This window comes from Zalophus californianus, chromosome 4 (genome assembly GCF_009762305.2).
Source record: "Zalophus californianus isolate mZalCal1 chromosome 4, mZalCal1.pri.v2, whole genome shotgun sequence".
NCBI lineage: Eukaryota > Metazoa > Chordata > Mammalia > Carnivora > Otariidae > Zalophus > Zalophus californianus.
This window is the reverse complement of record NC_045598.1, coordinates 55302125-55320636: the sequence shown is the minus strand read 5'-3', so window position 1 is coordinate 55320636 and position 18512 is coordinate 55302125. Positions and strand designations below refer to the sequence as shown.

At 40.6% G+C, this 18512-nt stretch overlaps 1 protein-coding gene across 4 annotated transcripts in view; it reads right to left on the bottom strand.

Moving 5' to 3' along the window:
* The window catches only part of IL12RB2 (interleukin 12 receptor subunit beta 2), an 82404-nt gene that overhangs the window by 26653 nt on the left and 37239 nt on the right, over positions 1–18512 (bottom strand). For all 4 annotated transcript variants that reach the window (XM_027604100.2, XM_027604085.2, XM_027604095.2 and 1 more), the window contains 2 exons: positions 8941–9160; positions 1100–1300 (listed from right to left, as the gene is read on the bottom strand). In XM_027604100.2, the coding sequence (XP_027459901.2) occupies positions 1100–1300; positions 8941–9160 (421 nt within the window). The remainder of the gene's footprint in view (positions 1–1099; positions 1301–8940; positions 9161–18512) is intronic.

Genomic DNA, 18512 nt, shown 5'->3' with positions numbered 1-18512 from the left:
ATCTAGACAACACCATCTTTAGGTGTAGTGATTATAACTGAACACAACCCACTAGAAGTCTGAACAGCTAAACTGTAGAAGAGGCCTACAGTTAAGGACTAGCTCACGTATTGTTTGGTGGTGTGCTCTGCTTATTTCATTTGTCTTGTCTCCATAGGCAGGGTGTGTGTATCCTCTTGGGCAGGTGTAATGATGCCATGGTGTAATAAAAATACTATAGAATTTAGAGTTTGAAAACCTATGAGAATCTTAGCCCTGTCATGTATAATAATAAGAGTGACAGCTAAATTACCAAGTACTTAAAATGCGTGAAGCTCCGTTCACAATGTTTTCTCTACATTAATTCCCAATGAGGTAGGTATTATTATTTTCCTCATTTGACAGAAAAGGAAACTGAGGCAGAGAGAAGTTAAGTAATTTGCCGTAGGTCACACAACCTAGTAAGTGACAGAGCCAGGGCTTAACCCCAGATAGTCTGGCTGTAGAACCTGCACTTTTTACTATGCTGAGCTTATTCCTAAAAGTGACATTGACGAAGTTCTGTCCAGTCGTTTTAATATCTTTTCAGATGCTATCACTTGATAGAAACCACTGACAGATTTGGACTTGAGGACTGAGATGCTGATTATCATATAGATAATTCTGGATTTATTATCACACAAATAATATGCAGCAGAATTGGGAATGAAAGATCTCCTGGTTTCCTCATCTGTACAATGGATATAATTAAACACTTGCTGCACATGATTGTTCTGAGAATGACATAAACTCCTAAGTGAGAGGTGCCCATCACACTGACTGGTTACTACTTAGCTTTCAGCCATGCTTGTGTGGTTCAATGATGCATTTGTCTTATATGGCTCTGTGCCAGGCACACGAATTTTCCATAAATACTAGAGTTTTTGGTCAATCAGTTGGTCTTCTATGACTGTAGTGCTGTATTCTGAGGTGCTGTCTTGAAGGACTCTAAGTCATCACTGTCCTTCTTATTCAGCTGCCTGTAATTGAGGAAGGTTCTGGGTTCTCACCTGTGATTTCTTAAAAAAAAAAAAAAGTGAAACTCAGTAGCATTTGAAGAAGAAGGTGAACAATAAAATACCTGAAATCAGAGCAGACACATTGGAGGGGTTACTCCGCAGCCAGTTTAGAGGGGGCTGCGTGCCACCCCTGGGATGGAGCTCCTTCCATTCCACCACATACTCCTGGACAGCAGGTGCAGCTTTCCCGGGAGGCTCCCATGTCACCATAATGTTGTCCACACCCTTCGAGTTTGCAGAGACCTGGCGAGGAGCCAGCAACTCTTTTTGGGGAAAAGGGGGTAAGCACAAAAACAAAATCACAGGTGGATAAAGATATAAAAAACAATTCATCCCAGCAAAGCTTTAGGAAGAACCAATTTCTTGTTAAGAACTTCAGATTTGTTCTTATTAGTGCAAGGATCCTGTGCAGGGATATTTGTAGAATTATTTTCCCCTTCATCTTCCACTTCCGTGTTCCCAAAGTACCTGCTGTAGTGATATATGCATCCTTCTAATCTATCTCTCAGATGTTTATTTAGATATCGATGTATCCTTGAAAGTTAATGTGGCTTTGTGCGTGTGTTCTGTATTTTCACGAAACGTGCTGGAGTAAATTTAATGCTTTTTCTTACTTTTTCCTTCCCACTCAATATTATATTTCTGGAATATGTCCATCCTGCTGCTATATGTAAATCCAGCTCATTCCTTCCAACTGCTACCGCAAACCTCTTTCTGTCCAGTCTCCAAGTGACAATCAGGAGGTTCCTTCCAACTCTTTGCTAACACAAACAAGGATGCAGTGAACATTCTCTGGCATGTCCTCATGTGTGCAAGAGTGTCCCTGGATATATCTTCACAGAGCTGCTCAATTATAGAGCAAATCCACACATTATTTCATTAAACACAGCCAGAGTGATCTCTAAAATAGCTAATCAGTTGACACTCCAACAAGAAAAGCATGAGGATTCTTATTTCCCCACCAACACTTGGCATTCTCTGACTTTCACATTTTTGCCAATCTGGTACATGTAAAGGGGCTAATTTAACTGTGGTTTTATTTTGGTTTTCTGATTTCTTTTTTTTTAATAAATCATTTTCCAATTTCTTATGAAGCTGAGCTTTTCTTTATATATTACTAGTAATCTGACTTCTCCCTCTGTAAACTACCTGTTCATATACTTAACTCTCGTGTTTTCTCTTGAGTTTCCTGTCTTTTCTCTGATTTACAGAAATAGGTTTTATATTCTAGCTATCAGTCATTTGTTAGGTTTTCAACACTAGAAATATATTCCAATCTTTCAACTCTCTGATAACTTTATGAAGTGTTTATTGCACATATTTACTTTGGTGTAGGTAAATTTATCTCTTTGCTTATGCATTTTGAGTCTTGTTTATGAAATTCTTCCATCCTGGGAGCACAAAGATACTCAACTACATTTCTCCTATTGGCTTTTGGTTTTACCTTCTCCATTTAAGTTTTTAACCCAAATCTAGCTAAAAGCCTTTTTTCTTAAGGGAATAAATTTTTTATATTTTTCCATACTGTGAGTCAATTTTTCCAAATGTGATACCATCCCTAACATATACCAAGTTCCATATATTCATGGGTCTGTGTCTGGGATCAACTTCTTCGCCAGAACACATTGTTCACATTATTAGGCATTGTGATATCCGATTATTTACTTGGTAAAGTCCCTTCCTCATTTTGCCCTTCATTTTTCAAAGTGGTCCTGGATATTCATGACACTTTATTTTTCCATATAGCTTTAAGAATCAGTTTACTAGAGTCCCCAGAAATTCCAGCTGGTATTTTTTATTGGAATTAAGTTAAATTGTTCCATTCATAAATATGCTGTTTCATTGAAATTATTCAGTTCCTCTTTAAAAGCCCCAGCTCCTCCTTAATGGAGGTAAGGCTTTTATGCATTCTTTGTTACAGGCTAATTCCTAGACACTTTATACTTTGAGTTTGCTGTTTAAATGGCATCTTATTTTCTACCATTTATTATAGCATTAATTTGTGTGTGTTATTCTTATTTCTGGCAAACCTGCTAGAATTTCTAATTGTTCTAATCATTTGTCTATTGCCCTTGTTGAATTTGCCATGTAGTAATCTTATTAGCTGCACACGTAAAATATCTTCTCCTTCCAATCTTTAAATCTCTTATTTCTTTTTTTATCTTGTTGCAAATTTTAAAGAGAATATGCCTACCTATATTTATTAGCGTGATATTTGCTGTAGGTTTTTGGTAGAAAGTCTTTAAAAAAATAAAACGTTTTCTTTTTTCCTCATAGTTTTCAAAAAGGTTTATTTTTATAAAATACTGTTTACTAAAAAATTCTTTTTCACCAAATACTTTTCTACATCCATTAAAAACATATCTTTTCTCTCTCTTTTTTTATTATTGTGATGAATTACATTAATACATTTTTCTGATGTTGATCCATCTTTGTATTCTTGAAGTCAATTAGTCATTCTGCACTAATCTGTTTTCCTCTCTCTACCCCCTCCCCCTGCTAATTTTTTCTTTTTTTTGCAGAGACTTTTCAAAAACAGATTTTTATGTTTTAGAGAAGTGTTAAGTTCGCAGCAGCATGAGTGGAAGGTGCTGAGGTTTTCCGTGTCCTCCCCACCCCCACATGCGCACAGCCTGCCCCGCTGCTGAAGTCCCGCCCCAGCGCCATACACCAGCGTGTTATACGCCACCAAAAGATTTTTTTTATAAACATTTTCAAGTATTTTCCCCCTTCATTTAGTTTTTTCTGTTACTGGAAATCCTTTTAAGTAGTTCATAACTTCTCTTTCTATTCTTTCGATGTTAATTTTAAGTTTTCTCATGTTTTGACTTCTTTCCCCGTTTTGGATGCCTTTAGGAAAAGTCTCTCACCCAATCTTCTGCTCACTCATTCAGTTTTCAGATGAGTCCCTTCTGCTATCCAACCCATTGGCTGTGTTCTTGATTTCAAAACTAACTTTCCATACTGAATCTCTTTATTTGGGGTTTCTTTACAACCACCTAATTCTGACTGAGTCATGTTTCTAGCATCCTTTCTAATCTTTCTAAGGATACTTGTTATGCTTATTCTAAACTTTCGTTCTTTCTGTTGCATTAGTGAGATTTCCTATGGTACAGGCTGCCTTTCCCAGAACATGTGCCTCTCAGATTTTCCTGATTTTCTCCTTTGGGATCTTGTGTTTTTTTCTTGGACTGCTCAGCGGCCTTGGCCTTTATCCTTCTATGGGAGGAGAGTGAAAGGTTTCCCCTAGCTTGTGCTTCCCCAGGCAAGTTCAGGTGGGGAGGAGGAGCTGTTCAGAGTGGAAAGCTCCATGCCCGAGAGCCTACAGTGATGCAGCCTGAGCTCTACCTGTCCCTGGGTTCCCCCGAGGTATACCTGGTACCTCCAGACCTACCCATGCCTCTATCGCTGGCACGGCTCTTCACAGGGAATCAAGGCTGTTATTCTCTTTTGTAATTGCCAGGCACATGGGGTGGATGGCAGGAGAAATCTCAAAAGCCAGCCAGCTCACACGTACTCTTTGCTCTCAGACCCCCTCTACAGTTAGGTATCAGGGCTTCCTTGAAGTCACTCTGTTCTGCTCTCTGGACTTCCCTGCTCCATAGCAGAAATGTCCAAGCAATGATCATACCAGGGCAACCTGAGCAAGAAGAAGGAGTAAAACCAGAAAGTGCTTACCTCAGGGCTCCCCCTTATCACTATTCTCCGCTGCACTCAGCCATCCATCCTGTCCTCAGAACTGTGCTTGGTGGTGAGAACCTGTAACCTGTGCATTGGCTATTTTGCCAGGGACTGGAATTCCCCAGTAGGGGTTCCTTATATTCATCTGCCTTGGTATTGGATGTCCTGGCTATGTCACAAGATTTTTTTTTTTGAGAATGAAATGCATTCATTTAGTAAATATTTATTGAGCACCTATAGGTTCTAGTTACCCTTTGGCAGGTGATGGGCTAAAATAGCCAAAGAGCCCTTCTGACCACTGCTTCTTTGGAATGAGCTAAGCAAAGCAACTTGGCATTGCCCTGAGTCATCATATTTACCAGGAACGCAGCCTGAATTTGCTTCCCATGATGTTTGCCAGGGCACATTCTCTCTTTCAGAACTCTGCTAACAACTCACCTTCTTTCTATTACCTTTCAAAATTTTTTCTTTAGCCTCAACCATTCAACTTCCCATCTCCTTTTTCCCTGAGAGCTTCTGAACAGAATTACGCAATTCATAAGGTATTTGGAATACGTGCCCACCTAAGAGACAGGTGGCCTGGTTTTTCAGTCCAGCTCTGCCACTAACTGGATGTATGGTCTTGGCTAAGTTCCTTCACCTCTTGGGCCTCAGTCTCTGACATCTGTGTGGGTCTCTGTTTACTACTGTACTGGCGTCTGACTCTTCCTGTAGTTTCAAGAAGTCTTGAGCACAGGGACTGGTCTGAAATATTAAATGCATTTTTACTTGTTGACTGCAGGGTTTAGCACACATTCGGTTTTCATTGTAAACCAACAAAATCACTCTAATGATTCTTTATAGGCAATGCTGTGGCAGCTGCTTTTTACAACAAAGTTGTCCCTACTTTCTCAAAGTCAACATAATTCTGCCTGGGGGTGGGGCACATTATTTTTCCTTTCCTAAAAGGAAAGTTATATATGTGAGTGGTGTGAACATATACTGAAAGAGAGGGAGACAAAATCATGGTATGCTATTCCTACAGATCATTCAGAATATGTATGAGACAAGAGCACTCAAGGATGGGATGGTGTAATTTGCCAATGTGTCCTCCATGTCGTTCTGGGATACACAGAGTATTGGGTGGTTAAGATGTGATCTTAGGAGAGACAATAAACCCTTAAGATTTCAAGATTTCCAGGACCAGGACCCTCTTAGTTACAGCTCAACTCAAGGACTGTCCTATCTTACCTCCTCTATATGTTCATCCTTATTAAGCCTCATCCTTATGCAACACCTGGTTTCCATCATCTTCCCACTCCCCATGAACCTCATTCCATTAATTAGCTCCTCTCTCCCCTTTATCTCCAAACTCTTCCCAACCCAATTCTTTTCCTCAACTTCCACATTTGCTCAGATCTCACTTTAAAGCAAACCCTCACGCCCACATACCTCCACTTCCTCAAGTTGGCTCCCACCAACTTGTCTCTCCATCCTCCAGTCACATGGTCTTCCTTCCCTGGCATCCTCTCCAAGCCCATGCTCCATCTTTCCTCTGTTCCTAGAGTTACCTGGGCATCCCTCTAATCTCACACTTATTATACTGCACCACAGTTTCCTTGTTTATGTCTGTCTCTCCCACATGACTGAATATAACTGGAGGACCTCAACAGTATTTTTAACCTATTATTGGATTCTAGCTTCCTTAGGTAGTATATGCTCAGGAAATGACTATTGAATGAATGAAATAGGGGCCAGTTCTAATATAATGAATGTGTCATTTTGAGAAGTTGTTACCAAATATAAATAAAGCACCTGGAACAGATCCAGAAAATTCATGAAGTTTTTAGCTTCAAGACCTGTCTGCAGTGACATTTGAAGAAGTAAGATATTCTGACATACTACATTTTAACAATAGCAGGATACTACTAAATAGTGGTATGAGTTCAATTTCCCCCACAGAATTCACTTTAAAAACTATATATGCAGTATTTACCCACAAAAGAAACATTTTTAAAATGTAAAAAGCAAAAGGGAAGGCAAATCACCTGCAGTCCCATGATGCAGTCGTGACCTCTATTAACATTTCCACATACATTCTACTAGACTTTTTACCGATGAGTACCAATGTGTACTCATGTAAACACATATTTTAAATGGCATCATCCCATATACACTATTGAAAGCCTACCTTTTTACTTATTATGTGCATCTTTCCTTGCCAATAAAAGCATAGCTACAATGTCACTTTAACCCTAGTGTGGGGTTAAGGCAGGTGAAAGTCATGATATATTCCAGTCCCTTCTCTATTATTTTACACTTAGGGTGTTCATGGTGTTTCACTATTTCAAAATTTTTTCAACAAACATCTTTGTGCTTACACTTTTAAGCACTTATCATTTTCTAATGATAATGTATCATTAGATACATAATGTATCCATTAGAGGATACATCTCTAATGGTAAAATTTTTTGGTCAAAGATACATTAGTATTTAAAGTTACATATGGCCAAACTGTCTTCAGAAAGTTGTACCAATTTACATACCCACCAGCAGGGTACAGCATATCTTTTCCCCACACACTCACCCACATGGGTTAAACTAATTCTACTTACTCTTTCTCAGTCTGATTTGGTTTCTCATGTTTTCTCAGAATTTGCATCTCATTGATTGCTAGTTAGGCTGAACACATTTTCATGTCTTTACTGCTACTTTTCTATTTATTTTTTGAGTTGCCTGTTCATATCCCCAATCTCTTATTTATTTGAAAAAGTAGAAAGATAATCGATCTCTTTTTGCCAAAAATGTGATATATGCTTTTCTTAAACTGTTATTTACATTTTTAAAGCTTCGTTTATGGTGTTTTTAAAATTTTTATTTTACTATGCATAGAGTTTAAGCTTTCTTCCCCCACAGTTAATTCATCTTCTCAGGTTTGTGCCTTAAGTACCTACCCACATAGGCACAGATTACCAGTTGCCTCCCAAACATTCTCTCCTCTTTAGCAAGGGAACACTGCTGCCTGAAATATATTTCTAAGCCTCCTTTGCAGCTGGGTGTGACCAGGTGACCAGTTAGAGTCAGTGACTACAAGTGTGTTGTGTGACCTGGAGCAAAGCTCCTTGAGGGTGAGGCATGGGCCTTCCTCTCTTCCTTCTTTTCCTAGAAGAAAGTAGATAGAGCTCTGGCAGCCATCTTGGTCCTTTTCCATCTTGAGGATGTAAGCCAACTCGGCAGAGGAAACAGAAGGAAGGAGCCTGGAATCTTAATGATGTCACCAGACCTCTGGTACGAACAACCCTTACTCCTAAAAGTAATTCCTAACTCATATACCAACTTCAAGTTACATCAATATTTACTTGTATTTTCTTCTAGTTATTTTGATCTACTCTATCATCTCTATGTTTATGGATATGTGACTGAAAGGATATATATAACTAAGATTTAACAGTGTATATAAAATAACGTTTGGGTAGAAGCTTCTTTCAAGGGATGACTGCTAGACTCATATGTAGATAAAATTGTTCAACTGAATTTTAAGAAAGGATTTAATTATAGTTTTATTAGGCATTTTTGGAAAAGTTAGGCCAGTGATCTGGACATTGAGAAATAGCACTCATATCCACTTTATTGACTAATCACAGGCTTTTATCTTAAGAAATGAGTTTTCAGAGCATGCAACTATAAAATACGTATAGTTGGGAGATTTCAATGTAGATAATTGGATAAATATCTAAATTTGTGTAATAAAGAGCTGTAGTATAGAAAAATTTTACTGCAGTTTCATTACAGCCAGAATTTCATTTTAATACTATTGGTTTTAAAATATGTTTTGACTGTAAGTGTAGAATGTTTTTGCTAGAATTTGACAACATATACTATTCTTGCACCCAGAAAAATTAGCCAGATATTAGTGTTCAATTTAATGTAACTAACATTTCCTTAACTAACATTTGTTAAGTACCTGCTATGTATTAGTCTCTGTATTTAATCTCACAATGACCTGCAAGACAGATAATATAATCCCTACTTTACAGAGGGGGAAATTGAAGCTCAGAGGTGTTACTTCACTTGTCCAAGGCCACTCATAGGCTAAGTGCAAAAGAGCCTCTGAAGGCTGTTGGCTCCAAAGTCTAAACTCCTGTGCTACTCATGCCAGGCCCTGGGCTGAGCCTGTGGGAGATAAGAGATAAGTAAGACACAGTTTCCCATAGGCGATATTGAAGGAAAAGTTGGTACTTACCTGCCCCACACAGGTCCGTTATGTTAATACGAGTGGGCAGGGAACTGCCTTTTGAGTTAGCTGCAGACACAGTCACAACCCAATTCCCAGTTCTGGGAATGACCCAGGTCCAGGAGGTGTGTTCTGTGATGTTCTGTAGTGTGACTTTCCCCCCTGCCACCTCCTGCAAGGTCACGTGATAATGGAGGATTTTTCCTCTTGCCTCAGATATACTCATATTCTGCAACGAAACACATCCACTTACTTGTGTACTCCCAGACAAGGTCGCCGGACGCTCTGTGGCTGGACCTGATGGCTCCCCAAGCAGGAGGAGACATATGAGTGACCTTTTTATTTACATCTTCTCATCTCCTCCACTGCATATTTTTATGCCTCTGCCCAAGCCCACCATTTAGGGAAAAAAATTCAGTTGACATTTTTCAAAGCTAATTCTTAAAAACACAATTGATTTTCCTTTCTTGCTTCAAAATGAAACTTCCTAACAGTAGAAACCTCAATTATATCCAATGGAACAAGAGTGGAATCTGAACTCAGATGATCTGGGTTTCTGTTCCATCTCTACCAATCACTACTAGCTGTGTGACCTAGAGCAGGACACTCAACCCCTCTGAATCTCCATTTCTCAATCTGTGAAACACACACACACACACACACACACACACACACACACTTTTCATACAGAAAGTGTAATGCTGCTCATTAAGTCAAAAATGAGATTTTCAAGAGCTAAACTCATAAAATTCACACTTAGTTAGCTGGATTAGCCATCTGTGCTAGAAAAGTAAGACACTGTTTATAAATGTGTGACTAATGAGTTTTGGAATTGCAAAAATTCCAATTGAGATCATTTGGGAGCAATCCCAGAAAGTAAGCAGAAAACTAATTATTTGTATTGTAACCCTGTTTGGATAAGAACCATGGGAAACAGAAGCAATGAAAATGGAGAGCGGCCAAGGGCAGCCCTGGCAGTGCCTGTCCTTGCCTAGTGCAGGGAGAGGAAGATTAGCTCGCCAGACTTAAGCATGATGATTTTCTTTCTTTTTTTTTTTAATAAATATTTTATTTATTTATTTATAATAAATATTTTATTTATTTATTTATCAGAGAGAAAGAGAGAGAGAGAGCACAAGCAGGGGGAGCAGCAGAGGGAGAGGGAAAAGCAGGCTCTCCGCTGAGTAGGGAGCCCGATGTGGGACTCAATCCTGGGACCCTGGGATCACGACTTGAGCTGAAAGCAGACACTTAACGGACTGAGCCACCCAGGCATCCCAAGTGTGTTGGTTTTCTTGACAAGTCTATTCCTTCTATGGGTTCAGGTGCTGAAAGACACACATTAGGACTGGCAAATGCCCCTTTCTCTGATTCCCTACCCCTTAAACAATCTTCTAATAATTTGGTTTCCTGTGTATTTATCTGTCAGGAGAGACTGGGGTAACATGAACATCTGGTTCACTTAAAATTTGTATTTTTCACTTTAAGTGAATAAATTGGCCTTCTGATGATAATTTGGCTTCTGAAATAATTAGCATGCTGAGAGAGAATGTTCCTATCTGCTGACTCAAGCCTTCTGGGTAGCCCAACAGCTGCATTCCCCACTGTAAATTAATCCATGAACATCTAGCTTTTTATATTTCAGTTTCTGGGAACTTGATTAATGCAGGTCCTATCCCAGCTGCCCTTCTGGATCCTCAAAGTCCAGGACTGTATCTTAAACCATGGTCAATGCACCACGGGAATGCCATGTTGCTGAGGGCTCTTTTGGGTGCACATTCAGTCTTTCCCTGGAAGACATCTTTGTGTTCTGGCAGGAACCAAGAAAGTTAGCATTTTAATTGTCCAGCACAGTCAATCTCACAGACCTATTGTGTGGATTAAAGTAAATGTCTGCTTTTGAAATTGTGGTGTCCTAAACTGTTATTAATGCCCTTTGTCACAGGAGAAAAACAGGATAAATTAAAGCAAAAACAGGTGGGGAAGACCATTCCCTCAGCTCTTTCTCAATGCATCCTTCTCTGTCTCCTCTGTAGGTCCAGAGATAGGACTATTATTTCACCCCCACACCATGCACCCTCTCCTTAAGGTACTCCTCAAGAGTTAACTGAGCTCACTAAGCTCCCCATTCTTGCCAGGAACCCAAGGGACTTCAGTCTTACTCTGACAACTGAGGAACCAGAGCCCTAATTGAAAAAAAAACAAAAAACAAAAACATTGCAAATCAATCCTTATTACCTTCCTCTCATTCTCCTTCATAGACACCTCAGTAATCCCCATCAGTCTTAGAGCATTGGAAGAAGGGGAAATGTCAAGTCATCTTGGATCTGATGAACAGCCTCGTGACGGCTGTGGAAATCTAGCTGATTTCCACACACCACACACTACAGTGATCTAGTAAGAGAGGTGGATCTGAAAGATGAGTAAATGTTCCTAGAGGGTAGTGAACGGCCTGGACCCAAACCCTTGCATTTTCTTCTCCACATCTCATATTTTAGACTTGAAAAAATCATTGAGAAGATAAAGGTAGAATTAAGGTAGTTAGAGAAATAAATATGGTATCCCATGAGTTACGCTTATATAAAATGTCAAGCTCAAGTTTTGGGATAAAGGTTAACATCTCTCAGGCAATTGGCCTCCTTCACCAATTTGAAAATGGGCCTAACTTGTCCAATATGGTCCACGGAACAAAAAACCCAATCAGCCAACAGGAAAGCAGGTATTTATCCAGCTGAGTGTAGTTTCCTGAAGCAACTGAAAACAGTTTAATTTGGTTAAAAAAAAATAGCACATAAAGTTTGCAAATAATGCATGTTAATCCATCACCTCTGGATTATATTGGCCCTAATGTAATGGAATATCATCACAGAACTACAGAACCAGGAAGGATTCTATAGCTTAACAGTTAATTCAACATTTCATTTTATCAATAGGGAAATAAGTCCAGGACAAGAAATGACTTGCTTAAGGCCACTCAAGGAACAGATGGAGGAGCTGAGAGTGGAACCCAGGGCTCCTGACTTTTAAACTAGCGATCCCTCTGCTCTGACATGCTGCTCCTTACGTTGTCACCACAGAGCACTATGTTTCATATTTAGAATCCCTAGTCACCCTTCTGGCCCAAAGTTGGAAAGCAGTTTGTCTAACTGGGAGGTTGTGGTACATGCTGATGTGGAGCATCACCAGCAGACATCAGGCAGCAATTTTGGGAAAGTGGAGATCCAGAATTCTTTTTTCCCAGAGTCAACAGGCCTTAGGTCAAAAGGAGACTAGCTGTGAACCCAGAACTGCCACCTGAGGAGCCAGCTGAGTCTTTCCAGATGAACTTAATTTTACTCTGATGTTTATATATTTGGGTGGGTGATCGGGAGAAGCTATCATTTATTGGGCCATACCATGAGTCAGAAGCTTTATATCTACTGTCACATTTAGTCCTCATATTTCCCTGTCCTGAGGTTAAGAAACTGACTAAAGTAGTTGCCACAGAAAAGTAAGGTGAGATTTTAGTGCGCCCCCTGGTGGGCATGAGAGAGGAAGGAGATGTCCCGAATGTGTCTGGTGTACCCGGTACTTCTTGTACCTTTATGGGCAGTGCTCAAAGGGGTGTCAAGCCAGTGTTCCTGTCATTGTCACCCTCTCCTATTGGTAAGGGTGTGCTAAACAGGAAAAGCTGTTTTATGGCTTTCTTCAGTTTTCTTTCTGCTCTGTGTGTGAGAAATGATGTAAACTTAGTAAACTTAGCTTTTTTGACTTAGGTTTGTCTGAGAAGCAAAGAGTGAGCAGCTCCCTTATAAAACTATTATGAGAGTTCTGTTGGCTGAAAAGGCTTTCAGCATCAAAAATAATGTGGTGAATATAGGACATGATAGGACAAAATCTGGTTCATGTCAAAATGCAAGGCCTCTGTGTTTGTTTGTTTTTTTAATGTTTTTAAGTAATCTCTACATCCAACATGGGGCTCAAACTCACAACCCTGAGATCAAGAATCGCATGCTCCACTGACTGAGCCAGACTGGCACCCCTGTTTTGTTTTTAAGTATACGGGAGGAAGGGTATTTCTGTGAATTGATAAATCATTTCTTCTTAGGACTTGAAGAAAAAAAACTACTGTACTTGTCATAAAGTGATATTTTATTCTGAAATTTCCCTGATCCAAACAAACAAACAAACAAAAATCTGTCAGAGCTAAGCCTACGTCAAAGAAGAGAGTCTGTAATCAAGACCTCTTAGAAATCTGGGGAATTCTAAACATCAGTTTTGTCTATGAAGACTTTCTGGGGGGTGAGGTTGGTTTTTCTTATTAAGGCAGATCCTTCACTTTCCTGCTCCACCACACAGCAGCCGTGTGACCTTGAGCAAATTATTTTACCTCTCTGAGGCTCAATTTACTTATCTATAAAATGAGGATAATTCTATGTACAGCTTAAGCTTACTGGAGGATGCAATGCGTTGAGGGAAGCAAACGGTTTCAAAGAGTGCTTGGCACATAGCAGATGTCAGCCACCTGGCGAGTTCCCTGCTCTCAGTTACTCTAATTATAAAAATCATCATAATTGGCACTTTTCCCATTGTAGTTATATGACTCTTCCACCAATCAATGGAAACCCAGGCCTTCTTGACTTGGCTCCCACCACGGCTCTGTATGAAAGCCTTACCAATGTTATACAGTTGATTACAAAGTACATATAATTTGTGGGTTTAAGCCTGGCTAACTTGATCTCAGGACTCATGACTGCTTTCAGCAACCCCAGTCCAAACTGAAGGAGCAATTCAAAAGACAACCTGATCTGCAAGTTTTAAAAAAATCACTGTATTGAAGTGATCTATCTGTGGATCTGTCTTCCCACTAGCCTGTCAGCCCATCTTTGCATCCTTGGCATCCTGTACCATGTTTGCCTTCTAGTGACTTAGCGAACACTTTTCATGATTCTCTCATTGATCTTCGCAACCACCTCATGTGGTATATACTACTACTAAAAGCACTTAACTTGTAAGGAAAGGAAGGCACAGAGAGGATAAGCACCTTGCTGAAGAACACACAGACGTAAATGGTGAAGCCTCCCCTTGAACCCAGGTGGCGCAGCCCTACCTAGAGGATGAACTCTTAACTGCTGTCATGTTAGCGCTCAGTAGATAGCCCTAGGTGTTTCGTTACCCTGAACTTATGAAATTGATACTAATACCTCACGCTAGTTAACCTGACCTAGTGATTTCTACCTTATTTTGCAGCAGAAAAACAGCAAAATAATAGAAACTTTGTCAGAGCAAAACTTGAACTCCCCTTCCATCTCTGTTTTCCATCTTCTGTTAATTCTCTGCTTCCCAATTTCTTATCTTCGTCATTGACCATATTCGGTCACCCAAATGAAATTCCCTCCATAACAGCTGCTAGTATGATATGTATGACTAGTAAGCAAGGCAAAACAACCTGTTCTTTCAAAAAATACCTTCAGAAATGCTGTGCCAGCCTGCTGGGAAAGGAAGGGAGACAGAGTTGAATATTACAACAAAACTATCAAAATCTTTTTGCTGCTTTTGCATTTAAATATCGATTCTGAGATTGGATGCCTCCTCTAATTATATAAATGCCTCAGGCTCCCGACAACCAATCTTCCCTGTGGATTTATGACAGACCTTCATTCTACATCAATATAAATCAGATTACAAATAATACTTTCCTACATTTACTGGATTTCTTTCATATAAGGAGGCCAAAGAACACATCCCCTCCAGGCAATGTGATATGGATTGGAATATTCTTCATACAACACAGAGAGATACAGGGAGAAAGAGACAAAGGAAATGTACCAACGAGGCTGCCTCTGGCCACAGCAGCGATTCTGAGGCTCCACTGTGAGCTGGTGTATGGGGCTTGTTACTTTCTCTTTCTTCTCACCTTCTGTGGTTTGAGGGTAGCTGTTTATCCAAATGAGTTACTTCATTTAGCAAGTGAGTAAAACCCACCAAATCCTTCCCCTACTTTTGGAACCGAGTTTGCCTAACTCTCTTCTCTACTGCTTGTGAAGGGCCTTGTTCATTACAGGATGGAGCCACTGGCCTCACACGGCCACAGAGCTCTTGAAGCGTGACTGAGATGTGCTGCTCTCTGGAGCGGGAGCTCTTAGCCACTGCACCCATGGGCACTTGGTAGGCACGCCAGTTTTCAAAGACTTAGTTGGATAAGGAGAATGTAAAATAGCTAATCAATAATTTTTAAATATGTTGAAGTGATAATATTCCATACATACTTGGGCTAAGTAAAATATATTGTTAAAATTAATTCCACCTTTTAATTTTTTAAATGTGGCTACAAGAAAATTTTAAATGATACATGTGGCTCTCATTTGCAGCTTGCTTTATATTTCTATGGGATGGTGCTTCGCTACAGTTATCCTATGGGATGGTGTTTCGCTACAGTTATATTTCTATGGGATGGTCCTTTGCTACAGATATTCCAATCCATATCACATTGCCTAGAGGGGATGTGTTCTTTGGCCTCCTCATATGAAAGAAATCCAGTAAATGTAGGAAAGTATTATTTGTAATCTGATTTATATTGATGTAGAATGAAGGTCTATCATAAATCCACAGAGAAGATTGGTTGTTGGGAGCCTGAGGCCTTTATATAATTAAAGGAGGCATCCTTTACATCCTACCAAATGTCCTCTCACCCTTGTCCCAGCTAATGTGTTCTTCTGGGGTCGGTTCCAGTATTACCTTGCAAGAGGTCTTCAGCAACTCCTCACCCATTCCCCTGCTCTACTGGCTGACCCTGATCATCATCCCCCCAGCTGAATCTTTTTTTTTTTTAAGATTTTATTTACCTATTCATGAGAGACAGAGAGAGAGATGCAGAGGCAGAGGGAGAAGCAGGCTCCCCGTGGAGCAGGGAGTCCAATGCAGGACTCGATCCCAGGACCCTGGGATCATGACCTGAGCCGAAGGCAGATGCTTAACTGACTGAGCCACCCAGGTGTCCCTACCCCCGGCTGAATCCTGAACTCCTCCTTTACACCTGAGTGCTCTCATCATCCCCATTTCTGTCCTTCTGCTGGTCTGTGAGCTCAAGCACCTGAGGACGGCATTTCTCTTATTCACTTCCACATCCCTGGCATGCAACAGTGTCCAGTACTAAAGAGAGGCTTTCATATGTTTATTTGAGTGAGTGGATGATAAATAAAGTGAAGTTGGCTTCATTTATAAACACATTTTTCTCTTCCAAATCCATGGCCTCAACCACAATTTCAGAAAGTTTATGACCTGCTATGATTAAGAAATTAACAGAGGAAACCGGAAAGGTTAATGTGGTTTAAACCCATTGTCATATATTTTCATATATTATCTATCTATCTACCTACCTACCTACCTGTCTATCTATCTACAAGGCGATTTTCTTTTTAAAGAATACATGTTATGTTCACTGGAAGAAAGGTGTATTGGAATCATGGATTGAAATGCTTAATCAAAGCAAACAATATGAAACTTGGGGAATCTGAGGGAGAGGAGCTCTGTGAAGGACTCTGACATGACACTGGGGCTATTTCTGACAGAGCAACACTTTGTACTTGTCCTTGCATTTATTGTTTTAACAATACCTAGGTATTTTTGTTTTATTCCATAGATTAAGTTGTACTTTCTGGCTTCAATATAGAAGAAATTCTTGACTCAAAAATAGCTATGGCAAAAAAAAAGTATAAGATCATTTTGAGGAAATAGAACTTTCAGAAGAAACCTTTTAGGAGAAACGCAGAGTAAATAGGTAAGAACCAAAACAACAAAGCAAAGGTCTCCTTTACCCTCAACACACTCCCACACTCACATTCATATACACACACGTTCACATACACATCCACACTCATACTCACAGACACTCCCTCCACACACTCATACTCACTCACTGCCATAAGTCTGAATGTTTGTGTGTCCCCAAGATTCACGTATATGTTGGAATCCTAATGCCCAGTGTGGTGGTATTAGGAGGTAAGTCCTCTGGGAGGTGATTAGGTCATGAAGGCAGAGGCTTCATGAATGGGATTAGTGTCCTTATTAAAGAGAACCTACAGGAGCGCCTGGGTGGCTCAGGTCATGATCGCAGGGTCCTGGGATCGAGCCCCGCATCGGGCTCCCTGCCTGGTGGGAAGCCTGCTTCTCCCTCTCCCACTCCCCCTGCTTGTGTTCCATCTCTCGCTGTCTCTCTCTGTCAAATAAATAAATAAAACTTAAAAGAAAAAAAAAAAAAGAGAACCCACAGAGCTCACTAGCCCCTTCTTTTTTTTTTTTTTTAAGACTTTATTTATTTATTTCAGAGAGAGAGAGCACAAGCATGAGCAGGGGGAAGGGCAGAGGGAGAAGCAGACTCCTTGCTCACTGAGCAGGGAGCCTGATGTGGGGCTCGATCCCAGGACCCTGGGATCATGACCTGAGCCGAAGGCAGACGTTTAACCCACCGAGCCACCCAGACACCCCTCACTAGCCCCTTCTGCCATGTGAGGATACAATGAGAAGTCTGCAACCCAGAAGAGGCCCCTCACCTGACCATGATGACACCTGATCTTGGACTTCCAGCCTCCATAATTGTGAGGAATAGATTTCTGTTGTTTATAAGCCACCTAGTCTATGGTATTTCGTTATAACACCCACATGGACTAAGACACTCACCTACATGCACCCACGCTGACACATATACTAGTACATACATACCTACACTCACACCCCACACACATATAAAAAACTCACACCCATTGCCACACACACATTCACACTTACCCTTTGCACTCACACACAACTACAACACACATGCACACATATCACTCACTTAGATGCACACTCACACATACTCACACTCACCTACATTCATACTTCACTCCCTCACACACATAGGCTATACCCATTCAGCACCAAGTTGTTCTCTTCTGATGTAAACATCCTACAAAAATGAAAGGTCATCTCACATTTCCCCAGTTGCAAGAGAAACATGTTCTTACTTTGTTCATAGACTAATGGGGTTTTACCTGGGGCTTCCTTTGGTGATAAGACCTGAAATCCCCCTCTCTGCAGTGGCAGGGTGTCCCTCTCATTAGGTTTCCCAGTACTGATCAAAGTGAAAAAAAAAAAAAAAAGCCACCACACACATACGTCTTTGCTTCCTTTCCCCAGTGAGGTCTGATTTGGGCCCCACCACAAGGCACCTGATCTGGCTGCAGCGTTTCTTTCTAGTCTGTCATTTAGACAAGTCCCTGTGTCATGGCACCATCCCATCAAATTCCCAAGCCTGCCTGAGAGTAGTATAAGGAATCTGCAGTTGGATGAGTGGGACAGGAGGGGTTCTAGACAGAAGGGGCAGTGACTTCTGCCCAGGAAAGTCTCCCAGCGGCAAGCACCACAGTACCGGAAATCCTCTCTTTGGAATTACTTCATCTCCCTAGACCTGTTTCTGTGTTTGTAACGTGAGTGGTGGGACTGCACACTGCTTACATTCCCTCTGGGCCTCGGACTCCGTAGTTCTGTGGTCTGAAGCAGGCCTGCTCATCTCAGTAACTCTGGTCAGTCTTTTACTCCCACTCCCGGGTAAGTGGCCTACT